The following is a 27,183-nucleotide window of genomic DNA, read 5'->3' as shown; positions in this document are numbered from 1 at the left end:
TCTAGACCTCCTACTGTTCAAATGTTATTAAATAATTTTCCCATTAAATATTGATAACTATAAATACAATTCCTTATCTGTAGAACAGCAGATCAGCCACCATAAAGACATGTGTTTATTTAAAATAGTCAAATCACAAGAAATAATTACGGTAAAATATGTAAAGGGTCCTCCTGCAATATGAAAAGTTCTTTGCTGTAATCTGCTGACGGTGTCCAAAAGTAGCATTGTGTTGGGGGGGCTGGATAGTTTTTTAGTATTCTAAACACAAATTATGGTCACTTACTTACACACCTATTTTTATAGATTTACATACACAAGTATTGAGTCTATATTATTAACCTATATATAACATGTAAATTGACCTGAACAGTCCCATATTGCTTCTTAAGGGTATGAAAACATGAACTTCAGAAGAATCTGTGTGTGGATGTTCCTGAATAAGCCAGAAACAAATTGCTGGCGTTTTAACTTTGGCCAAAACAAGAAAAAATAACTTCCCGTTTAAACTGCTTTACCATAACACTCTCCACATTCAATCCATGTTTTCTTAATCGCTCTGAATGATTTACTGAATGTTCCGTTTGGCATCAAATTGGAGAAAACTGAAACTTGTGCTTTTTAATTTAACATGAATGTCTAGAAATACATGGAAGTGAAGCTCTAAAAACTGGAAAGGGAAATCTTATAAAGTTGTAACTAAAGGCGAACGCCATAAAATCCGGGTAGTAATATACATAAATCCCCAAGTGTCCTAAACCATGTGTGACACATAAGTGGACATAAGTACACAAAAAGTGGACTACAATTACAGAACTTCCTAGAAAACAAGTAAGGCTTGCAGGAAACGGACCCTTATACAGAATAGAGTTACTTACTGTTTGTCTTTAATTTTCCAGGTTCGCTGTTCCGGCTTCCAGCTTGGTTTATAGCCTTCACAATAAAGATATACTTTGTGCCACTTTGTAGGCCATGCACTGTGTAGTGATTCTGCTTGATATTGGGAACAATCATCCAGCTGTCGGCAGAGTTACACAAGCCTGAAAATCCAAAAAGATTGCCAAGTTATTACGCAGATCCACTGGCAAAATAGAAGACAACATTATCCAGTATTCTGTCATATTATAAAGAAAATATCACATTTTCAAAGGGTTATCACATGGATCATTTGACATCAAAAGTCTGGGATAGCTATTAATAGTAGGTTCTAAAGTAATCTGCAAATATAAATATTATTTGTATTTTTCTTGGTTTCCTTTGTGCTTTTCATAACCACTGCTGTTAGGAGACACAATCAGTCTCCTTTTCTATCTGCACTTGACATTTCTTACTTTTCCTGTAAAAGAAGTCTGTACTGTGGAGATGTTCCTGAAGACCAGGACTTTTTTGGACTAACGGGGTGGAAAGTTACTTTATTCCGGTTGCCCTGTAAAGAACAGAGGATCACTATACAGAACGGTGACTGTGCGTGCTTTATCACATCACCACATAAGCGGTGCTATACTGTTTTAGGAGCTTTCCACTCATTTATGAAACATGCCTGGGGTCAGGGCACAAATAAGAAAAAAAAAATTATTTTTGTTTATGTGCAACAAGTGATTTTTATGGGCCAACCGAGACCACTGATGGGTTACCCTGGTCTCATGACCGCCAAAACTTCTGTCACAGTTGCTAGAGACAGCAAACCAATAGAGATCCTCAACGCTGGATACATTGCCGAACCAGGGTATGTGTAATCTAGAGACAAAATTAACAGTATCCTTTTTGATAGCATGTAAATGGCCAATAGTGCTAATTTAATAAAACAAGCTGTGAAAGCAAGGAAATCTCTTAAAATCAAATGTTTTTTTTTCAAATGCAGAAGGACACTTGGTTATATGAATTCTTTAGGAGTGTAAGATATGGGAAAGAAGTTGTATTGTGACACAATATAGACATTGCAGTGCCATCAACACTGTAAAGTATTAAATCTCATCTCTAAAGATTCCTAAATATGTATATCATAAAAATGCAAAGAGGAGACATGATGTAGATGTGGGTTACTGTCTGTAATACATTATTCCTTTAAACCCAGAGATTCCAATAAAGTAGTAAGAAACCTTTTTATAAGACGCCATAATACTGTATCAATAAAGATGTTAAAGGGAACCTGTCTACTGGGTTGCTGTTTTTATCTGAAAATAGGTTGCTAAAGACAAAGTACTGTATATGGCAAATATGTTTTTAACAAATGTCTGTGATATACAGTGTTTGAATAAAAGTATGCGAAACTTTACTTAGATCACTGATAGTAAGTCCCATAGAGGAACATTTCAAAAGACAAACGTTGTCTGCTCTATAATATAATCACTGCTCCCCTGCCCCTCCCACATACTCTCCTTGTAGTGAAATTCTGAAGTGAGATGTCTGCAGTGAGCGGACACCTCATCAGGAGAGGAGGGACAGGAGCCAGGGGTGAGAGTTGAGAGCAGTGGACATATTACAGAGCAGTTGTCATTTGCCATTTTCCTCTCTGGGACTCACTGCCAGGAAAAGTTTTACATACTTTATTTCCAACACTATATAACAGACATTTTTAAAAACATATATGGCATATACTGTACTTTGTCTATAGCAATCTGTCCTCTGATAAAAACAGCACTCTGTTGACAGGTTCCCTTTTATGGCTTGTCTGCATTTGTTCTGCAAATCGAAAATAATGAAGAGGCAATAATGAATATCACTTTAAAAAGAGTTCATGGCAAATGCATGTATCAAAACTGCAACCATCAAACACATTGGCATGACTGTTTCTGTCTGTATCTGAAGCCTACGAGATGTGCAGGTAAGCATCACACTTGACTTTCTGATAACATTTGATGTCATATTGGGAATGCCTTTGCACCTTGATCCTACTACTCAAAAGCTTATTCGCATAAATCAGCAGTACAGTAACAGCACAGTGAGAGGATTTCATGAAATTGAATGTGAATAAAGCATTTGGGGTAAGAAAGCGTATTCGCTGCTGTAGACTTTTCTCTCAGCCAGTACCTACTTAAATCTCCCACAAGATTCTCTCCGTTTAAGTGGATTCTGGAAACAGCAGGGTTATTCTAATTATAGTAAATGATTGTCTATTCACAGGGAAACAGCCCTCTTTAGCTGTCCACTTCAGTGCATTCTGTAGGGACTGGGCAAACAGGCATAGTAGCTCCACTAGACATGGCAGGTTGAGTATAATGAAATACACATCAAATGACATTTTGGAGGAACCTCCTCCTTCCTTGGATATGCTGAGATCCACAGTACACACAATACATTTCTGGTTACTCCATTTATTATATAACAAGCTTAAACAAGCACAATAACATAACACGGAACATACAATTCACATAAGGCACATATACTTCACGTAGTAAATCCAAATGTACAAAAAAGGGTTCAACTTTTCCTTGTAGGATTACATGACATTCAAAAGGTCCAGTCTACCCAGCTTGGAAACCAGACAGCAAATCAGCAGTCAGACCCCTTCAGAGGTGAATGAAGAATGGATTGAGTATGTTCACCAGAACTTCATATACAGAAGGGAAAAAAGTATTTAGTCAGTCACCAATTGTGCAAGTTCTTCCACTTAAAAATATGACAGAGGCCTGTAATTGACCTCAACTATTAGAGACAAAATGTAAAAAAAAATAAAATCACATTGTCTGATTTTTAAATAATTTATTTGCAAAGTGTGGTGGAAAATAAGTATTTGGTCAATAACCAAAGTGCCAACCTTGTGAAGACTTACAAAAAAAAAAAAGGTTTGACCTCTGTCATTGCCTTCACACTGTTGCTGGTATGTTGGCCATGCAGATCTCCACTAGAGCAGTTGTTTTGATAATATCACAGACGTAACGCTCTCCAAAGGTTTTCCATGGGGTTGAGATCTGGAGACTGGCTAGGCCAGGACCTTGAAATACTTCTTAGGAAGCCACTTCTTCGTTGCCATGGCGGTGTGCTTGGGATCTTTGTCATGCTGAAAGATCCGGCCACATTTCATCTTCAATGCCCTTACTTATGGAAGGAGGTTTGCATTCAAAATCTCACAATAAATGGGAGTCCCATCAATGGGAGTCTGATCACCTAAGCATCAATAGTTCTAAAGGACCCTTTATAATATGGGGATTTTTCTTACCTTTTTATACATTTACGAGGCATCTTTCTCTTTATGCTGACTTTTAATCAATGCAACAATGGTTCATGGTGCAAAATAAGAATTTTATTCCTCACATAGTTCTCAGGTTCTAGCAGAAGCACTGCATTTTGCTTCCCTTTAATGCTATGATAAAATGTTCAGTGTATCTACCAGATGTTGGAATATGGTATTCTACAGGAGAGCAATTAAACTAATCATTTAAAAAATCATCATATAAAAACCTATAAATTGTAAAAAAATTGTAGGAAGGATACGGAATTACATTCCATGTGCATCATTAACCCCTTAAGGACGCAGCCTGTTTGTAGGTTAAGGCTCGGTCCTTTTTTCAGAAATTTGACCAGTGTCTCTTCCTGTGGTAATAACTTTTCAACGCTTTAAGATATCCTTGTGATTTTGAGATTGTTTTCTCGTGAGACATTGTAGTTTATGTTAGTAGTATCATTTCGGTGATCCGTTCCTTTTTGGGGGGGCAAAAATTCACAAATTTAGGAAAAATTTGAAAAAAATTACAATTTTCAAAGTTTCAAATGTTATACTTTTTAGACAAAATGTCACACCACAATTTTTTTGGGGTAGAAACCTTTTGCCATTGGTCTTCTTTTTATTTCCATTATTTGTTTTACGTTCCCATTTTTTTTACGGATGTGAGAAGGTTTCAAGTGTTAGTAGCAAATTCTCAGATTTTTTTAAAATTTGAAAAATGTAAAATTTTTGGTGACCAATGCAGTTTGGAAGTGCTCTATAAAGGCTTTTGTACTATATACCCCCACAAGTAACACCATTTTATGAACCTAACATCTCAACCTATTCAAATCAGCATTTAGGAAGTCTGTTAACCCTTTTATTATTTTTCCAGAAGCAAACAAAAATGGATTTGAAATTCTGAAATTTCAATTTTTGATTACGATATTTCTCATTTAGCCCTAAAATGGACACATTCATTAGAAATTTGAGGTAAATAAACATCCCAAAATTATTGCCCTGCTTCCTCCGAGTACGGCAATACCAGACATGTGGATGTCAAGTGCTCCTTTGTCGCACAGCGATGTCCAGAACAGAGTTCGTACTATTGCGTTTTTGGAAGGCCAATTTGGCTGCAAATGTTTTGTGGTGCCACAGTGTACTTGAAGAGCCCCTGAAGTAACAGTATAATAGAAAACCCCCAAAAATGTCACCATTTTGGAAACTAGACCCCTCAAAGAATTCATCTGGGGTTGTGGTGAGCATTTTAACTCCCAACACGCTGGTCAAAATCTAATGCAAAGTAAATGGTGCAGAGTAAAAAATGCGTTTTTATTGCAAAAATGTCAGTTTAGTGCCTAATATATTGCGCCCAACCCATGGCACTTTAGACAAACACCCCAAAAATCATTCTGCGGGTTGTCCCTAGTACAGCAATATCACACATGTGCCAATAATTGACAGGCTGGGCATACAGTAGGCCTGAGACGGAAAGGAGTGAAATTTAGCTTTTCCAGCTCCTTTTTCACACGTTTGGATTTGGAGTGCCATGTCATGTTGGCAGGGCCCGTGAGGTACCAGTGCAATAGAAACCCCCGATAATTTATACCATTTTGGAAACTAGACCCCTCAAAGAATTCATCTGGGGTTGTGGTGAGAATTTTAACCCCCAACAAGCAGGTCAAAATTGAATGCACAGTAAATGGTACATAGTAAAAAATTGCGTTTTTATTGCAAAATTGTCAGTTTAGTGCCTAATATATTCTGCCCAACCCATAGCAATTTAGACAAACACCCCAAAAATCATTCTGCGGGTTGTCCCGAGTACGGCAATATCACACATGTGCCAATAATTGACAGGCTGGGCATACAGTAGGCCTGAGAAGGAAAGGAGTGAAATTTTGATTTTTCGCCTCCTTTTTCACACGTTTGGATTCGGAGTGCCATGTGATGTTTGCAGGGTCCGTGAGGTACCAGTGCAATAGAAACCCCCAATAATTTATACCATTTTGGAAACTAGACCCCTCAAAGAATTCATCTGGGGTTGTGGTGAGAATTTTAACCCCCAACAAGCAGGTCAAAATTGAATGCACAGTAAATGGTGCATAGTAAAAATTGCGTTTTTATTGCAAAAATGTCAGTTTAGTGCCTAATATATTCTGCCCAACCCATAGCAATTTAGACAAACACTCCAAAAATCATTCTGCGGGTTGTCCCGAGTACGGCAATATCACACATGTGCCAATAATTGACAGGTTGGGCACACGGTAGGCCTGAGACGGAAAGGAGTGAAATTTAGCTTTTCCAGCTCCTTTTTCACACGTTTGGATTTGGAGTGCCATGTCATGTTGGCAGGGCCCGTGAGGTACCAGTGCAATAGAAACCCCCGATAATTTATACCATTTTGGAAACTAGACCCCTCAAAGAATTCATCTGGGGTTAGGGTGAGAATTTTAACCCCCAACATGCAGGTCAAAATTGAATGCACAGTAAATGGTGCATAGTAAAAATTGCGTTTTTATTGCAAAAATGTCAGTTTAGTGCCTAATATATCGTGCCCAACCCATGGCAATTTAGACAAACACCCCAAAAATCATTCTGCGGGTTGTCCCGAGTACGGCAATATCACACATGTGCCAATAATTAGCAGGCTGGGCACACGGCAGGCCTGAGAAGGAATGGAATAAGATTTTGCTTTTGGAGCACCCTTTTCACTAGACTGATGTTGGGGTGCCCCTGAGGTACCAGTGCAATAGGAACCCCCGACTAGTGACCCCGTTTTTGGAAATGGCACACCTCAAAGAATTTATCTGGGGTTGTATGAGCATTTTAACCCCTGAAATGCTGGCCCAAATGTCATACAAAGTGAATGGGTCAATGTAGAAATAGCATTGTTTTCTCAAATGTGCCATTGTAGTGACAAATGAAAACAGCCCAACTCATGCCACTATGGATAAACACCCCAAAAATCTTTCTGCGGGTGATTACGAGTACGGCAATACCCCATGTGTGGCAATAGTCTACAGGCTGGGGACACGGCCGGGCTGAGAAGAGACCAGCAATATTTAGCTTTTGAAGCACCCTTTTCACTAGAATGTTATTGGGGTGCCCCTGAGGTACCAGTGCAATAGAATCCCCCGAGTATTGACCCCGTTTATGGAAAGGGCACACCTCAAAGAATTGATCTAGGGTTGTATGAGCATTTTAACCCCTGAGATGCTGGCCCAAATGTAACACAAAGTGAATGGTTCAGTGTAGAAATAGCATTGTTTTCTCAAATGTGCCATTGTAGTGACAAATGAAAACAGCCCAACTCATGCCACTGTGGATAAACACCCCAAAAATCATTCTGCGGGTGATTACGGGTATGGCAATACCCCATGTATGGCAATAGGCTACAAGGTGGAGACACGGCAGAGCTCGGAATAGAATGGTATTTGGAGCACAGACATTTAATTTTTTTTTACATCAAAAAACATTTGTAGATGCCCTTAGGGATCAGTACAGTAGAAACCCCTAAAAGCTGACCCTATTTACAAACTACACCCCTCCATGAATAAATCTAGGGGTGTAGTGAGCATTTTAACCCCACAGGTGGACCCCAAGGATGATGCATAATGGATAGTGCATAGTACAAATTATCCATTATGTCATCTTGTGCCCAGCTCCTGCCACGGGAGACAAAAACCCCAAAAATCATCATGTGGGTTCTCCCGGGTACGGCAATACCCCATATGTGGCAATAATCTACAGGCTGGGCACACGGAAGAGCTCAGCAGGGAAGGTGCGGCATGCGGCATGATGTATAAGCTGTGTGAGCTGTGTGCATCAGGGTACAATTATACATCCAGGGACGTGTGATATATCCTAAAACACTCCTTCATGCATAACCCTGGTTTGTCGGGGCATGTGTCACACTGATATATGGTTTCCTTCCTTATGCCCCTTTTTGAGCACACCCTGCACCTTTTTTGATTCCTTCCCTTGCTGGCTGTTTGGGGAACTTCTCCTGGAAAGTGCTGCCCTGGTACAATCCGTGATGTGGCCTCGCTTCCAGACGTGCTAGCACTCTCCCCTTCCTGGTCTCTAAAAATCAGCTTCTTGACTACCACCTCTTGAAATTCCAGGAAAGTTCCCCTCTGGCCGGCATATCGATGCAGCACAAAAGCATTATACAATGCCATCTGCATGATGTGCACGGCCAGCTTCTTGTACCACACCCTCGACTTCCGCATGGCATTGTACGGCTGAAGTACCTGGTCCGACAAATCCACCCCTCCCATGTACTTATTATAATCCAAAATGCAGTCCGGCTTGGGGGCTTCTGCACTGGTACCCCGTACATGGGCAGGGGTGGTGGTGTGCCCATGTATTGTTGTTAGTACAAGGACATCCCTCTTGTCCTTGTACCTAACACACAATACTGAGTCGCTGCTTAGTGCTCGGCTCTCATGCCTTCTGAGCTTTTCCCCTAGCAGCGACTTAGGGAGACCTCTCTGATTTTTCCTAACAGTGCCACATGCCGCAGTTTGTCTGGAAGCGAGGCACTTGAACAGGGTAATACTCGTATAAAAATTATCCAGGTAGAGGTGGTAGCCCTGGTCCAATAGTGGGTGCACCAAATCCCACACTATCTTTCCAGCTATTCCCAGGAAGGGGGGGCATTCAGGGGGCACTATCCTAGAGTCCTTCCCTTCATATACCCTGAACCTAAAAGTGTACCCTGATGCACTCTCACACAGCTTATACATCTTCACGCCATACCGTGCCCTCTTACTGGGCAGGTACTGGCGGAACTGAAGTCTCCCTTTGAAATGTACCAGGGACTCGTCCACTGATATGTGCCTCTTTGGAGTATACACATCCATAAATTGGGCACTCAGGTAGTCTAATATGGGTCGGACCTTATATAGCCTATCATAACTGGGGTCATCTCTGGGTGGGCACTGAGAATTGTCAGCAAAATGCAGAAACCTATGGATGGCTTCGAAGCGCATCCTATTCATTGCCATGCGGAACATCGGGGTGTGGTACAGAATGTCTGTGCTCCAATAATCCCTAATAGAGGGCTTTTTGACGAGTCCCATAAGAAGTACTATGCCCCAATACTTCTCCATCTCTGCTGCACTAACAGGGGTCCACCTGTAGGGTTGCGCATAAAAAGAAGTGGGCTTGTGGGCAATGTATTGTGCAGCGTAGAGATTAGTCTGGGACACCATCAAACTAATAAGCTCCTCAGTAAAAAAAAACTTAAAGTAGTCCACTGGTCCGAGCCCTGCCGTGTCTCTGTGTATCCCAGGGCTGGCCGTAAAATCAGGGACCTGAGGGGCATAACTACTGGGGGTCACCCATGTGGGGTCAGAAGTCTCGGGCACTCCAGCAGAAGTCCCGGGCACTCCAGCAGGAGTCCCGGGCACTCCAGCAGGAGTCCCGGGCACTCCAGCAGGAGTCCCGGGCACTCCAGCAGGAGTCCCGGGCACTCCAGCAGGAGTCCCGGGCACTCCAGCAGGAGTCCCGGGCACTCCAGCAGGAGTCCCGGGCACTCCAGCAGGAGTCCCGGGCACTCCAGCAGGAGTCCCGGGCACTCCAGCAGGAGTCCCGGGCACTCCAGCAGGAGTCCCGGGCACTCCAGCAGGAGTCCCGGGCACTCCAGCAGGAGTCCCGGGCACTCTGGCACTACTGCGTAAGCGCCTTCTCGGGGGTTCCTCTGACTCGCTTTGTGAGGACGAGGAAGACAAATAAAACTCGTCCCCACTTGCTGACTCCGTATCGGAGGCCATAAAACTATAGACCTCCAGATCCGTATACGTCTTTTGAGACGTGATGGGGGTGATAGTATGCAACCTACACTACAACTACTCCACTCCACTACTACACCGCCTTCTCCTCCTCACAACGCCTTCTCCTCCTCACAACGCCTTCTCCTCCACTACACTCCTTCTCCTCCTCACAACGCCTTCTGCTCCACTACACTCCTTCTCCTCCTCACAACGCCTTCTCCTCCACTACACTCCTTCCTCACAACGCCTTCTCCTCCTCACAACGCCTTCTCCTTCCTCACAACGCCTTCTCCTCCTCACAACGCCTTCTCCTCCTCACAACGCCTTCTCCTCCTCACAACGCCTTCTCCACCACACACGCCTTCTCCTCCACTACACTCCTTCTCCTCCTCACAACGCCTTCTCCTCCACTACACTCCTTCCTCACAACGCCTTCTCCTCCTCACAACGCCTTCTCCTCCTCACAACGCCTTCTCCTCCACTACACTCCTTCTCCTCCTCACAACGCCTTCTCCTCCTCACAACGCCTTCTCCTCCACTACACTCCTTCTCCTCCACTACACTCCTTCTCCTCCTCACAACGCCTTCTCCTCCACTACACTCCTTCCTCACAACGCCTTCTCCTCCTCACAACGCCTTCTCCTCCTCACAACGCCTTCTCCTCCTCACAACGCCTTCTCCACCACACACGCCTTCTCCTCCACTACACTCCTTCTCCTCCTCACAACGCCTTCTCCTCCACTACACTCCTTCCTCACAACGCCTTCTCCTCCTCACAACGCCTTCTCCTCCTCACAACGCCTTCTCCTCCTCACAACGCCTTCTCCACCACACACGCCTTCTCCTCCACTACACTCCTTCTCCTCCTCACAACGCCTTCTCCTCCACACACGCCTTCTCCTCCACACACGCCTTCTCCTCCACCACACGCCTTCTCCTCCACTACACTCCTTCTCCTCCTCACAACGCCTTCTCCTCCACTACACTCCTTCTCCTCCTCACAACGCCTTCTCCTCCACACACGCCTTCTCCTCCACTAACGCCTTCTCCTCCACTACACTCCTTCTCCTCCTCACAACGCCTTCTCCTCCTCACAACGCCTTCTCCTCCACACACGCCTTCTCCTCCACCACACGCCTTCTCCTCCACTAACGCCTTCTCCTCCACTAAACTCCTACTCCACACACTTCGCACTTAAAAGTGCGGTTTGGGGGGAAAGGGAATACAGATGATGGGGGGGATAGTACAGGGAAGTGGGATTACACTGGGAGGGGATGGAGGATGGGTGTAGTAGTTTTTTTTTCACTTTTACAGGACAGATCCTAAAACCCTCTGCTCTCCAACACTACCAAACGCAGAATGGCGGCGTTGGAGAGCATGGAGGGTGTTGGGTCTGCCCTCCACAGTCACTGATCGCTGTGATTGGCCAGTCTGTACAGACGGGCCAATCACAGCGATCTACATCACAGGACCAATCAGATCGGTCCTGTGATGTCAGAGGGGGACGTCCCCTCTCGATCCCAGCATGCTCCGGGGTTTTGTCATCCCGTCTCGCGACGGGATGACGTCATTAACCCCGGAGCCGCCAGCCTGCAGCCTCCGATCGCTGCAATTGGCCGTCTGTAAAGACGGGCCAATCGCAGCGATAGACATCACAGGACCGACATGACAGGTCCTGTGATGTCAGAGGGGGGATGTCCCCTCGCGATCCCGCCAGGTTTCGGCGGTCGGTCATCCCGTCTTGCGACGGGATGACCGAATTTGAACATGTTGCGCCGCTGGCGGATATATCCGCCATCGAGCGCTAACTCACTGCGCTCGATGGCGGATATATCCGCCGCGGAGCGGCAAGGGGTTAATTTAGCAATGATTCACCTTTATCTTTTCCGTATATATCAGCAAATTAGGAGTCAGTATAGGACTTAATTTTTTTTTATACTTGCAAAGAAAAAAGTCATATCCTTCTACAAATATAAAACCTGAAACGTGAGTACTTGCATGTGCTGGTAAGATGTAGCATTTGACACAAGGTGCTCGGTTTCGTCTATAACCTACTTAAATGCAAATAGACTGCATTATGAGGTATTTGCTTTCAGTGCTTTGCTGTTTATGAGCAGCAGAGAGATTTAACTAAGCCCTCATCTCGAGAACTTAAAGCAGGCTCCTAGAGCAAATAATCAACACAGCTCAAGGTTAGATTCTTAACTCCACCATTAAAGGAATAGTACAATTACTTAATGCGGTATAATATTTTATAATAATCATTATAAAATAATCTGCTCATACATTTTGGTCGAAAAACCCATTTTCCCATATAATGTAAAGTCTTCTAATGACAAACATTTCTTCCATTATTAACTCCATAATACAGTTCTTCATAGGTTTAGATCTCCTGACTATATGAGGTTTCATGGTAAAAATAACTTTGTGGATCCCCTCCTCTTCTTCTGGTGCACTAGGGTGTGACATTGCCTTTTGTCATTTTAAACAAGTTCCTATAAAAAAAAAAGAGTGCTGAATGCAGACCCAACCTTGTTTAATCTGAGACCAGGCTTTGGCAAAATTGTCTCCTTAACTAAAAAGCACCAACTAACATGCTACAGTCAGATGTAGGGTATTGCTGGGAGCGAGAAAACCAGAGGGAGCAGATATACTGGAGAATGGAGTCAAGAGTATAATGGGCAGAGATGTAGAGAATGGGCAAAGTTTATTTTTTGGGGAGGGGGCAGTTTGGTGCTAAAAACAGAAATGGGTGGAATACTCTTAACAGATTGTAACAGTCCTCCTAAGAGGCTCTGGACTCTCACTATATCCATGCATAGTCGTAGCCTGTTTAGAACCAGGTCTGACCTGGCGGAGACTTCAACTATAGTCTCTGCCGGAGGGCAATCATGCCTCTGACCTCTCACCACCCGCACTGACCTGAACACTGACCTGGTCAGGAGGCATAATAAATCTTCCCATTAATCTTTTATATCAAAAGCGGGCGACATAACCTGCATTATTTTTGTCTGTATTGATATTTGGGCTTCTGTGTCAGTGAAGCATCTAGGTTCCTTGTTTTGCAAACTTTACTAAAAAGGTCAGCTATCTCTCCTTCCTGAGGTATCGGTACTATGTCTGCTTACAGACCTGCTTCATTGAGCTCAACCATTTACGTTTTAAGCATCTTGGTTATTTTATGTGTTAAGGTATCCTTCGTTTTCGGGCCATGAGAAGATATTCCACCAACCCATATAGAATGTAGCTTACCAGCCAAAACCTGCAATCGTCAGATATGACACTTCTCCAGTGTGAAACAGACTTCTTCTAAAATTGCCCTGCACATGAAGCACCACTGTAAACCCCAGAGCTTTTGCTTATCAGAGCCCTGGAGGTAGAACTTTACAAGAAAGCAGAAAATGGAATAATTTGTAACGCCAAAAATTATGCCAATGTGCCAAATGATGTCACATTTTTCTGGCCTATGTAAAGACAAACAGACTGGATAGACTAAAAATTTGCCAAATTTATATTTTATGCAGATTATAACTGTTTTAGTAGCTATGTATAGTCACAGTGAGGTGTACAGAGCAATAAGGCCATCAGCTTTAGCCTTAAAGTCAAGATACATCTGTGGTAGACTGCTACTTCATATAAAATATGTTCAATCACAGCTGCAACATGAAAATGAGTGCAGGAGAAATAGGTTCCAAATTGAGAAATTGCAACCTTTTGCAATCTGGAGGTAATAATGTACAAAGTTATTTCCTCAGGGTTCCATACTGACAAATTCTACACACCGGATGGGACAAATCCCATATTCATCAATGACAGCTAAAGGAAAATATCCCCCTTCCATCTGCACCATCTGATCCTATTTTGCTGAAATATATCAGAATCTTGTAGCCAAAGGCTGTCTCTTTGGTCCTCAAGAGATCTTGATCTAGTTCTGGATCCTGTCTATGAGCCAGAGTCAGCAGAGGGGGAACTAGTTCAAGTGATGTGAAGGAAAGAGAAAAATATAAAAAGGACAAGTGAGGATACAAAGTATATTAAAAATCAATGAAATTTAAAACTTAGAAAAAATTACGAATGAGCCTATGTAGCTTTCACTGTAGATCGATAGAGTGCTGCAAAGACTTGGACTGCATTTCACACATGCAGCATGCATTCTTTGCACACAATTCGCTTTCATGGGTTTCCAGAGACAATATTTACAGGATATGTTAAAAAAAAATATTAACTGATTGATCCCTGGCAATTCATCGGTGGATATGCCAAGAGTTAGAGCACCACTTACTTAATACAGATGACTATCTTTAGGAATGGTATTCAATATACCTGTTGCGCCCTAGAATTGTCTTTTATTCATACAGGGACGATTAGGATTGTGGACTGGGCTGTGGAGTTGGAGACATGATAAAATGGACAAACTCAGTCTCAACAAAACAGAATAAATTATAAAAATTATGATTTATCCTTTAAATGTAGGAAACCTACCATCACGGATCTACCCATTATGTTAGATCAGGTGGCACGTTCATCTAATGTATAGTAGGATAGCCCTTTTATTGGCTAATCCTTTAGACCAGTGATGGCTAACCTATGGCACTGGTGCCAGAGGTGGCACTCAGAGCCCTTTCTGTGGGCACTCAGGCCATCACCAGAGATGACTCCAGGTATCTTCCTGCAGTCCCAGACGGCCCAAGACTTGCTGTGCACAGAGCTATTTTAAAGTGACAGCTCTACCTGGGACTATTTTCTGCTTTATTGGTGCCTCAGAGTGCTGGTATCAATGAAAACTGACAGAGAAGGGAGTATAAATCATAAATTAAATTTCTGAGTTGGCACTTTGCGATAAATAAGTGGGTCTTTGTTGTAGTTTGGGCACTCGGTCTCTAAAAGGTTTGCCATCACTGCTTTAGACCCTTGTAACTTCTATAATCTTTAATTAACCTAATATGCAAATACCTGAAAGAGGCTACTGGGACGTGAAGTAGCCGAAGCTGCTACTCCACGCTCCAGTAGTCTCTTTTGATCCTCCTACCAAAACATGTTCAGCGTGCAGTTCCTCATAGCATCTTTGCAGAGCTGGCAGAAGCGTGGGCTCAGCTCCGAAGCCAGAGCTACTGCACATGTGCAGAACTCCGGCTTCGTGAACCAGTGTGTGCGGCTATGAGGATCTGCGCGCGGAACATATCTTGGTAGGAGGATCTAGAGAGGCTACTTGGGCATGGATTAGCCGCACAGTATAGCTTCAGCTCCAGCTACTCCACACCCCAGTAGCCTCTTTCAGAAATTTACATATGAGGATAATGAAAGATTATAAAAGCTACGGGGATCTAAAAGAATTGTCCATAAAAAGGGCTATCCTACTATACATTAGATGAACCTACCACTGGATCTACTTTAATAGGTAGATCCCTGATAGTAGGTTTCCTTAAAACTTGTGTTCTATTCCTGAACCAAGGATGTAGGCCATTTATTGGTCCAAGGGCTACACTGCCATACCACTCAACTTTAACCCCTTAAGGACGCAGCCATTTTGTAGCTTAAAGGGGTTATGCCATGAAACAATTGACTGCAAAAAGCTGTCAAAGAGGTTAAAATATTTCAAAAATCTATTTGTTATGGTTACCTGGAATTAAAGATTCCTTTCTATTTGTTATTATGATGCTTGCTCAGCCTCTATTCTGCTCCACACAGAAGCAGATGTGGGAGGGGCCAGGCACATGCACAGCACTGACAGAGGCAACTCACTGGCCTCACCTCAGTGCTACAGAGCGCTCAGCCTTCAGAGTCTCCTTCCACCTGCTGTGCTCAAATAGTCCCTGCATTACTGATCCAATAGAAGTCCAATAGATATATGTGTCATCTGCCCCATGTTAAAAGTGCACCAAAAAAAAGTTGGTGCAGTCTGTCAAAGCAGTGCAGGGGGCACCAGATTCATGAAGAACGTGCGCCAGAAATCCTGAATCTGGCGCCCCCTGCACATTACACCGGACACTGCACATAGTACACATGTACTATGTATTCTCACAGCAACATGGTCGGTCAGGCTGACATGCATGGATGCATAGATAAATAGGTGACAGCTTCTCACATGTTACTTTAGCTACTTCCCTGCTAGTCAGGGACAGGACAGCAGTGTAACATGGAGGGACAGTGAATTTTGGGAGTACAGGAGATGCATCAGGAGAGGTCAGAGCTCAGCCTGTTACTTGTGTTATCTCTGCAGCCTCCTGTGTGACCTGACTAATGGCGGAGGGAGGAGAGGGCTGCTACATTGCTATGATCCATGTTAGGGGAGGACTCCTCTGTGCAGCAGATAGCCATGTCTGGCTGCAGTTACTTTGTATCTGCTGCTGTAGGCTCCTGTGTGACCTGATTAATGGTGGAGGGAGGAGAGGGCTGCTACATTGCTATGATCCATGTTAGGGGGGACTCCTCTGGGCAGCAGATAGTCATGTATGTCTGCAGTTACCTTGTATCTGCTGCTGGAAGCAACTGTGGAGCAGTGGAAATCACCTCATTCACTGGTGTAGACGGCTGAGCTCTCTGCCCCCATGTCTCACTTCCTATTGGCTGCAGTGTGTCAGGTGATCTCTCAGTGTGGAGTGATCTGTAGTGCAGAGCAGCTGGTGGAATGTTTGTGCGCAGACTCGGCCAGATCAGCTGTTGCTCAGGACGGGATACAGCTACCACTAGAGGGCGCCAGCAACCAGGACAAAAGGAGTTATCTCAGTAAGCCTGCATATTTTGTAATAAGTGTAAATGGTGAAAGTACTTGTCACAATGCATTGGACCCAATTACAGCCATTTGCTATGGTGACACAACCCCTTTAAGGCTCAGCCAGATTTTTTGGATTCTGACATGCGTCACTTTATATGGTTATAACTTTTTAACACTGTTACTTATCTAAACGATTCTGAGGCAGTTTTTTTCCCCACATGTTGTACTTCATTCTAGTGGTTAATTTTGGCTGCTAAGTTTTGCGTTTATTTACAAAAAAAAAGAAAACTTTAGGAATTTTTTGAAAAATTTGCCATTTTCGAAATTCTAAATCATTGCGTTTTCAGGCAGATATATTTACCACCTAACAAAATGCTGAATAACATTTCCCATATGTCTACTTTACATTTTCATAATTTTTGAAATGTCTGGATAATTTATTTTGATGTCAGGCGGCTCCCAAATCGAATATCGCTTTTCTGGATTTTCAGAATTGTCTATTTTGGGGATAAATATAGTTTTTAAAGAGAACCTGTCACCCCAAAAATGACCCCCACAAAATGTTTCCCCCCATACTCCTCACCCCAGCCCCTTTCTCCCCAGACAGTTTTTAAAAAAATGTATTTGTTTTAAATTGCTTTAAAGCGATCCGACCTCTTACTAAATAAGAGGTCGTATTCTCCTATCTTGAGCCCGGGCAGTCTGCCTTATTCATTAGGGGGCCGGCCAACACACCCCCTCCACGCCCCCTGTCTGCGGAGACCTGTAGGAGAAGCCGGCAGCATTGCATGTATTGCATAATCACTGCTGGCTCTCCGAGATGCGGCCGCGCCGCACTGACAGCGGCTGCGGCCGCAGACTTTCCCCTATACATTGCTGGGTGGCCGCGCTGCGCTAACAGCAGCAGCGGCCGCGCCAGGCTTACATACATCGCCGCATCTTGGAGAGAGATTACGCAATACATGCGATGCTGCCGGCTTCTCCTACAGGTCTCCGCAGACAGGGGGCGCGGAGGGGGTGTGTTGGCCGGCCCCCTAATGAATAAGGCAGACTGCCCGGGCTCAAGATAGGAGAATACGACCTCTTATTTAGTAAGAGGTCGGATAGCTTTAAAGCAATTTAACACAAATACATTTTTTTAAAAACTGTCTGGGGAGAAAGGGGCTGGGGTGAAGAGTATGGGGGAGCACATTTTGTGGGGGTCATTTTCGGGGTGACAGGTACTCTTTAATGAAAATTTTACATATTTAGCATCAAAACCCCCTATATAACCAACCCATTTTCAAATCTGCACCCCTCAAGCTGGAGTTGAAGGGAAAATGAGGAGATAAAGTCTAAAGTTTGGCTTACCAACTCCACAGCCCTGATTTTAGACAAATCCTGGTAACAAGAAGATTGTGTATGAGCTGCTATGTAAAATGTTAAGCCAATCATGATTTTCTGGTTGATCATCAACTATTCATTAACTCTCCACTAATAAAGAGAACATTTATGTTACGAGTAAAACGAAGATGGCACTTGTGTAAACTACTTATACTGAGCTAACCAAAATTTGAGAAGAAAGTGAAGAGGTTTAAGATTGGAGTGAATATTACTTCTGGTTAACAACTCCAACTTAAAATTATAAATCTTGGCTGAACTCTTGCATTTAGACCACAAGCTCAAAGGAAATGTGTAGCAACCGTAAATTAACAAGTTTAAGTGTTCACAGAGGTCTGTATGGGGAATACATCTGCCTGCAGGCACATTTCAATATCAGCATTTTTTTCATGTTGAAGATATGTACTAGCTTTTTTCATGTGCCTGTATTACAGGGGCCTACACATTGTTATAACCTAGATTGCATTTTCAATGAAGCTTTATAACCAATTGAATTTCAAATATTCTTAAATCCATGAATTGATTGGATACTTTATTTTATAAAAATGAAAAAATACTTTACAGTTACAATAAATTCAGTTCAGTTTGATGACATTTATCCCTTGTTGAATCCTAAATTCTGTTTAAAGGGACTTTACCAGAAGACACTTTACCAGAGTAAGTAGAAGATCCTAATAGGGTTACAACATGGTCATGTGACCCACTGGCAGCAGGACTAGGTACTTCCTGGGATTCTGCTGGCCCAGTATTCTGGCCCCGTATTCTGCTGGCTTCCGGTGGATGGAGGGTCTGTGCAGTCGGTAGTATAAATAACCATTCACAAAAATGGTACAGGTTATTATGAAGGGAGAGTACATAAGACAATGAATACATAGCCCCCTTCATCCACTGGAAGTTGTGGCAGTCTTCAGGGAAACCTTACCAACGTATGATATGGCAAGTTTCATTGCAGATCCCTTTAATGTTTTTCCTTATACATACACAATCGCCTGGAAAGTGATTCGTACAAGGTCATAAAACTTTTCCTCATAGTTATTCATTTTTAAATATCTTGATTACAAAAATACTGTGCTTAATAATTAAATATTGTTGCATGTAAAAGAGAGCTGCTGCATCATCTACATAAAAATCAGTTCCATTGCTTTGTGTTGGCAAGAGTCATACGCACTCATATATTACGGTTTCGTACACCGGATTCTGCTGTGTTTTTTGTTCATAGTGCCAGAGGCAACTTCACTGGAGACAACTTTACATAAACCACAAGTGGGATAAGATCCAGCACAGGTATACAACCCCATACAAAATAATAAACATGTTATACTTGGCCAGGCATGAATATCTTGATTTAAAGAACAACAGATTAACTTAAGTAATACATAAGACCAGTGTATCGATATGGCATATGTTCATAAATTTTAGAGTCTGGACAAAAGAACAAGTTTTATACCTATATCTGGGACTAAAGTGCTAATGCAGTCACCTTTAAGTACCCACAGCAAGCCAGGGTTAACCACAGACGGCTGCAGGTGTTACCTTGCGGGGCCAGGGAATGTGTGGTTACAATCTTGTGGTTTTTCTTAACACCCAAATCTAATACATCAACATGCAGTTTTACACGTGGATTTAGAATGTAAGCGCAAAGAGACCGGAAACCGGCTGCAAAGGAATAGTATATGAAATATTAGATTAAAATAAAATAAAAATGTATGTGTCAGCCGATATGCATTCTGTAATGCAAAGCAATAAGAACTCTGCTCCCAGGGAAAAACTAAACTGGATAAGGACGCAGTTACATCAGCAGATAGCGGGAAGGCTGAGGCAATGGATAACCCAGTATTATCAAAGTTACTGAATGTAGGACAAGGACAGCAAGGTGGCCTTGTAGTATGTTTGATAGGGAAACCAGAGATATGTGATGGTGGTAAAGTGATCATGTCATGTTGTATATGTAGATAGAATTGTGTAGGTAAATAACCTTTATAATGATTAATCATCCCTTATTATTGTGGAATACAGCAGAGGACACTATTTAGTGATTGCTGCCCGCTGGTTTCTTCCATCAAAATCAAGAATGATAAACCAGGGGGCACATACTGATAGATCCAGGTAATCTTCGAACAATAAAATTATGCTAATGAGCCCAAAGGGCTCTAGTGGGTGTCATGTAGGAATCTAGTGGGTGTCATAATGAAGATATGCAAAGATGTTAAAATGTTAGCACTCTTGTTCACTGTTCATCACATTTTCTTAAATATTAATGCAGGAAAGACATCAGCTGTTATACTGGAGCATGGCTCATTAAAAGTGCTCCTGCTCTATTTCTGGATGGGATGTGAAGTAATTAACATGAAAAAGAAAGACAAAAGGGAATGTTTATTTCATGACTTAATGATGAGTGTAGCTGAATGTGACCCATACGACCCCGGTATGATATTAGTTGTGATGTTGCTAACATTTATAATAATTCCTGGTAAATCTGTGGAAGCCACAAAGATTAATCAGAAAACGAACCTTAAGAACTTCCTGTTTGCTTACAGAATGCACATAAATATTACAAGTTTATAACTTTATTCCATCACAAAAAATATCTTATGACATTATTTATGCCATTACTACTACTCGATTAGAGACTTTAGTAAACAACTTTTTATTATACAGTATGTAAAAGTAATTGATAGAAAAAGTGATATATTTGCCCACAGAACTACCCAATACAGTACAATGTAATACATTTTTGTGGTGTCTTCAGTATGAAGATCATAGTCTCAATCCTTACAAAATTTCATGTACTGAGTAACATTACTTAAAGGGGTTTTCCCACGAAAGAAAATTCTCAAATCTCAATCCCCTAGTGATTTTTTACAAAATAAAGAGCATTTTAACCCCTTACTACAATTTTACTCAGTTTTAGCTGAGCTTTAGCTCCTATCACTCCCTTGGATTCTCAGTGTAAGATTCCAGGGTGTGGGCGGGGACTCTCTAAGCAGACACATTGGGGCAGATTTACTTACCCGGTCCATTCGCGATCCAGCGGCGCGTTCTCTGCGGGTCCGGTCGGGATTTATTAAGGCAGTTCCTCCGACGTCCACCAGGTGGCGCTGCTGCGCTGAAAAGCATCGGAACGCGCTCAAGTTCACCGGCCTATTCCTAGTGAAGGTAAGTGCAAGCTCCACAACACATTTTTTGTTTTAAATGCGGCGGTTTTTCCGAATCAGTCGGGTTTTTGTTCGGCCACACCCCCGATTTCCGTTGTGTGCATACCAGCGCCGATGTGCCACAATCCGTTCGCGTGCGCCAAAATCCTGGGGCAATTCAGGGGAAATCGGCGCAAATCGGAAATATTCGGGTAACACATCGGGAAAATAGTAAATTAGTAAATGACCCCCATTATGATCCATCTAGTTCTGTGTGGTGAAAGTGTGGTTAGATTATCAGGGAACATGTTTATTTACACTTTCATTTACCTTCTGACATTATACTAACACACTGACACATAGAAAGAGAGAGATGAGACAGATGAGAGATGATGAGATGCATGAGATGCTTATTACACAGAGGCATGACAGACAGAGGTTGACAGACTTTTACACTGTCAGCTCTTCTGCATCTCTGTTCTCAGAGATATGTGCTTGCCTCCCCCTTGCCCCAGATCACATATTTGCTGGTAGTTTGCGGCTTCTCTCTGCTCACAAGGTGTTTGCTGGCAGGAAGTGAGTGTCAGTGGGAGCTCCGTGTTAGACTGCAGGAGGGCGGGTTACTGAAATTGTGTACACCAGGACTGATAGAGAAAGGTTGGACTTATATCTGTGAAAAGCTGTATTTTCGTTAATAACAGTGAATTCGAGAATGTGTTATTTTGTTATCCTGAGTACATATAAGAAACTTGTCTTCATGGGAATACCCCTTTAAAGGAAACGCTAAACATCATGTGGTGTAATCTTTGTTTTGCTGTCATGCGTCATACAGTGACTGTATTTGCCTTAGAGAACTATAAAGTGCCACATGTGTGTTTACCCAAGACTTCTATATATAATCCACACTTCAACACTAACAATAGGACAAAGGAAGCGTTTAGTTTATTGTAAAGAAAGTTCCCAAAGATGTCACATACAGGACTTACATCAGTAGACTTCCTGGGAATATACCGGCATATACATGCTGTTATGTTTAAAAATGCCTCAAATTCCAAGGCAAATTCTTATATACTGGACATAAGGTCTTGTATGATAGTATGTAATACTCATTTGCAATAATTAAATCACAGACAAAATGAATACTGGAATTTTCAAGCAACTGGAATGGTTCATGTAGCATTAATCCATAAAAGCATACACCTGAATTTCAAAGTCAACCTAAAAGCATTAAATACTGTGGGAAATGATCATATTATAGAGCTAGAGTTAGGCACTGTCAGACTATATCATGTATTATTAGGATGTTCAGATATTGACAATATACAAAATGAGAAGGAATCTTTTTTCACAGGTCAGTTCCATAATTAAAAAAAAAAAAAAAGATGTATAATGAAAAGTTATATTTTTTCTAATATACTCTCTGTATCAATTTCTTATACTTTTCTAGATCTCGTCTTGTTGTCATTCAATAGGAAGTTTCATTATTTACTTCCAGTGGACACGCACCGGTCCATGGTTATGTGATGTCACACAGGCACGACTCATTATATCAAGCGGCTCGGATTCCTCTCTCTGATGATAATTAGCTGTGACACATGACAAGGTACAGAAGCCTATTCACTGGAAGTAAACATAGAAGCTTTCTATAGGAGCAGAGATTCATAAACACAGAATAATTGATACAGAAAGTATATAAAAAAATTGTATAACTTTGCATTATACAATAACTTTTAATTGATGAAATAAAAACACCATCCCCGATCAAGCGTTATGGTCCTATATATGTTGGAGTCCCATCAAATATGATTTGCAGATATTTTTGTCTTTGTAATTTCTGATCACCTGGCTGTGGTGTTGTTCTTATAAATAGGAACATCAATGATTAAACATCTGCCCTCTTACAAAGGCAGATTTTCCTTATAGTTGTTTAAACCTCTGCATGAGAAAAGTCAACTTTTATTTAACTATCCTTCCATCTTGTTAATTATCTTAGAGCAAAGATGATCCACAGAGCAGTAATTAAAGTGGGGGTGGTGGGTGACGGCTTCCTACTGTGCCATCTTCAAAGTCTGGCAATTAGCACATCCCAACAAGAAAATCTTATTAACACATACACAGGCTGTACAAATTACTTGTCTACACCAATTTAATTTATCATTCAATAATTAAGCACTAAGTCATTGGCTTGGGTTCAAACTAGCAAAAATGAAGTAAACAAAAATAAAGAAGCACATTCATCGAAAGTAATGCACCATGCCAGAATCAACAGAACCTATTTTTCAACAGGCTTTTTAAACAAACAATCTTAGAAATTTCACAGAGTCAAATTTAAAACTTATTTAGTGATGTAGTGATGGCATTTCTGTTCTGAAGCAGTAAATCCAATGAATACTGCATTGTGTACATGCAACATCTACACAATGACAAGCCTGCCAGTGTTCACCGCATGGTGAATGTAATAAGTGGTAGAAATCAGCAGTGAAACAGTTACCTTAAGTTTACTTTACTATGTAAGCTTACTATGTAAACTTTGAAAGTTTCTGTGATGCGTAGCTAGTGTGGAGAGCAGAGGCTGGAGGAAGGTACTGTATGACACAGCTTGTGGTGCAGAGAGAACCAGAAATAGTTCTGCAGAATCACAGACTGGAATGAATGAAATGATAGGGAACAGGGGTGATCTTGTACCTGCCTATTCTGTTTAGACATTTGCCTCCACAGAACTGAAAAAAAAACCACAGAGAGGACCAACACATGACCTTCCCCTCCACCCTCTAGAGTGAGTAGAAGTCCTTCCCCTCCCCATCCCATGAACAACTCTACGGACTCACAGAATTAATCAGCACAACCAGGAGACATAGCTACTGCAGAGCCAGGCTGAAAGGAGTAGAATAGCAAAAAACTACTGCACATAGGTAATCAAGATAATAAGCTAAGCTGTTCCCAACGCACCAAGAACTATTGATTTATGGGAATAAAAACATTGGAGTTGCACTTTAAGATTAACTTGCAGAGTAATCTACATATACAGAAAAATTTACTTACTGACTACGTTGGCTTGTCCAGTGAAGATTGTGTACTGAAGCTCATAGGAAACAACACTGAACTCATCGTCTGACGTCCAGTGCACAGTAATTGTGTCATAAGATGCCGTACAGAGTTCTTCTCTAATCACTGGGGGATTAGGAGCTGTCAAGGGAAATAATAATAATGCATTCAGGTATGAAAAAAGTTAGACGACTTTTAAATAGTTTTATCTAACCTGCTGTAAATATTAGCTATGGTATTTTCATGGTTTCTAAAAACGCAATATGTATGGCAAGAGACAGAATTTGCATAGCAGAAAAAGTGGCAAGATAACATTTTTGAGATGACAGGAGCAAGGGTCGAAACATATAGCAAAGAGGGATATTTTTATTTGTTACATTAAGTGTATACAACTTGACAAAAGAGTCTCTAGCCAGTGGAATGTTGGTACCCCATATAAATCCAGATTGCAGTTACACAAATTGTAAAGATCCACTACTCTGTAATTCGGCTTGCTAGTCTCATCCTTTGTAATTATGTCCTCGTGACAAGGTGCAGCCTGGCGAAGTGAATCACAATCAGCTTTTGTCATTGGAATGATTTAATTAGTACCAGCTGACCGCCTCTTTACCTGTGAGATAATCAAGACATTCTAACAGCTTCTTCTCTCTGGAAAAATCCAATGCGAATGTGTCAAATGTGTCATTCAGATTAATCTCTGGAATTAGCACTTGGGAGGATGCAGTTGCCATTGAAACTCTAAAAAAAACACAAAAACAAAACCGGCTTAATATGTTATCATCTGACAATATAGTAAGAGTGATGCCCCACTGGTCCAAAAATACATCGTCTTGGTGTGATAAAACAAAACCAAACACAGAGAAAGCAAAGGTAAATGAGGTAGTATCTACACATGGTATATGCAGAACTCACGTTATGCACATTTATACTTTTTTGCTCATTTCTAGAGGTCATGAGCCTTTTGTCATAATAGTTGTAAAAGTGACTAAAACTATCCTATATAAATTTATAAATCTGGCAATTTAAGACATTTTTTTCTGCATAAATAAATTTGCTCTTCTGAGAAAGTCAGTCTCATAAGTAAGATAGTAAGTTATAATTCTATACAAAATACTTCATTAAAGGAAACCTACCATTTCAAATGGTAGGTTTAAGCTGTAAACACCGAGCACCAGCTCAGGGTGAGCTGGTGCCGGTGCTTAGTTTCGTTAGTGTTAAAACCGCGGTATTGCGGTTTTAACACTTTTTAAACTTTATAGCATAAACTGCTTCGGCGCTGCGTGCGAAGCGGCGAAGCGGCTTCTGCTATAAAGTTTAAAAAGTGTTAAAACCGCGATACCGCGGTTTTAACACTAACGAAACTAAGCACCGGCACCAGCTCACCCTGAGCTGGTGCTCGGTGTTTACAGCTTAAACCTACCATTTGAAATGGTAGGTTTCCTTTAAAGGGCTATTCTCGTCTGGGCATTCACATTCAGTTTGATTAATCTGCCATTAATAAACATTTCTTCAATTAGATGTTATTAAAAAAAAATATTCCTGTGTGAAGATAATTTTCCATAGATGTAGTGATTTGGTCCCTTAGAAACGAGATAGCTTCCTCGGACACGCCAACTTCTGCTGAAGGGATTGCACAAATAAACAAAAAGTTTTTGTATATGAAATATCTGAGAATTACTACATGTCCCACAGCCGTCCTGTGGTAATAAACGCTGAATCCAGGTGGTCAGGCAGGGCTCAATAGTAGATGTCTGGCCACTGCTGCCAAAATGTGACGTGGTCGTAACCGAGGAAGCTAACTCGTTTCTAAGGGACAACATGGCTATGTTTATGAGAAATTATCTTCACACAGGAACATTTTTTTTAATAACATCCAATTGAAGAAATGTTTATATATGGAAGATTAATGAAACTGAATGTGAATGCCGAGACGAGAATACCCCTTTAAGTACATATAAAAATGGCCATCAGGACCTAAAATATAAATTCTAAAAACACTAGGCAGAAGAAGAGGTATGTCACGGTAGAGAAAGTGCAGGATCGTCACTTACATGGTCCATGAGCAGTTGAAATCATTTAGCCAATGACACTTGGCACCCCTTCATTTCCAGAACCAACACTATGATCATCTCGGTTTCTATACCAATGAAATAATCCACTGCAGCCCATGACCATTGTAGCCAATCACTGGCTTCAGCAGAAACAAGCCAAAAAATGACCAGTAATTGGCTGCAGAGCTGGAAGCAGTGGGGGATAAATGCAATATATATATTGCTTATTTACCGGTAGTTGCTTTATAACAATCCCTAGCACTGATCAATTCATTCAACTCAGACTACCCCTGTAACTCAGACAATACCAGCTGTTCCTTATAGAATCAATCATAGTAAAGGAAACACTTTCCAGTTGTGAATTTTTATTATACATAATCGCTATCGTGTGCCCTCTCTTAGCCACATATATGAAATTATTTAAGTGGCAAGAGATCGTTTAAGATAAGAATTTGCTAGAACATTCAAACTTCATATGATGAAAAATATTTTAAGTCTCCCCTGCTGATATCTCTTTCACTTGTCTTGAAAACAATGTGTTGAGGAGCCAAGTCTGGGGACATTAAAGGCTGACTTTAGCATTTCTGGGAACATTTTCTTGATAAATTGTACACATATGCCATATAACTCTCCAGAATTTCTTGGCTAAAAACATGTAACTGTATTCAACAATATCAGATTTGGTTTCTGTTGTAGACTGAAAAATAATGGTGGGCATGTTAAAGTGGGATACACAAGACTTAGATTGGCAATAGTAGACCGTCTATCATCTGCTACCATAATCAGCTGTCAAATATAATACAAGCAGACATAATAGATATTTTATGCTAGAAATCCGTTTCTCTGTGAATGTACTTTTGAGTATGGCCCCTGTATGTCTTTGTTACTTCTGTTAAAGCTAGGACATGAATTAAAACATGTATAAAAAGTTAAC

The 27,183-nt window shown here is 41.5% G+C and overlaps 1 protein-coding gene across 6 annotated transcripts in view; it reads right to left on the bottom strand.

Moving 5' to 3' along the window:
- The window catches only part of MID1 (midline 1), a 274,419-nt gene that overhangs the window by 12,262 nt on the left and 234,974 nt on the right, over nucleotides 1-27,183 (bottom strand). For all 6 annotated transcript variants that reach the window (XM_072137830.1, XM_072137832.1, XM_072137831.1 and 3 more), the window contains exons 6-8: nucleotides 24,809-24,936; nucleotides 24,196-24,339; nucleotides 879-1,040 (exon numbers count right to left, since the gene is read on the bottom strand). In XM_072137830.1, the coding sequence (XP_071993931.1) occupies nucleotides 879-1,040; nucleotides 24,196-24,339; nucleotides 24,809-24,936 (434 nt within the window). The remainder of the gene's footprint in view (nucleotides 1-878; nucleotides 1,041-24,195; nucleotides 24,340-24,808; nucleotides 24,937-27,183) is intronic.

Source organism: Engystomops pustulosus, chromosome 2 (genome assembly GCF_040894005.1).
Source record: "Engystomops pustulosus chromosome 2, aEngPut4.maternal, whole genome shotgun sequence".
NCBI lineage: Eukaryota > Metazoa > Chordata > Amphibia > Anura > Leptodactylidae > Engystomops > Engystomops pustulosus.
Note: the sequence above shows the minus strand (reverse complement) of the source record. Positions and strands in the feature narration are given on the sequence as shown.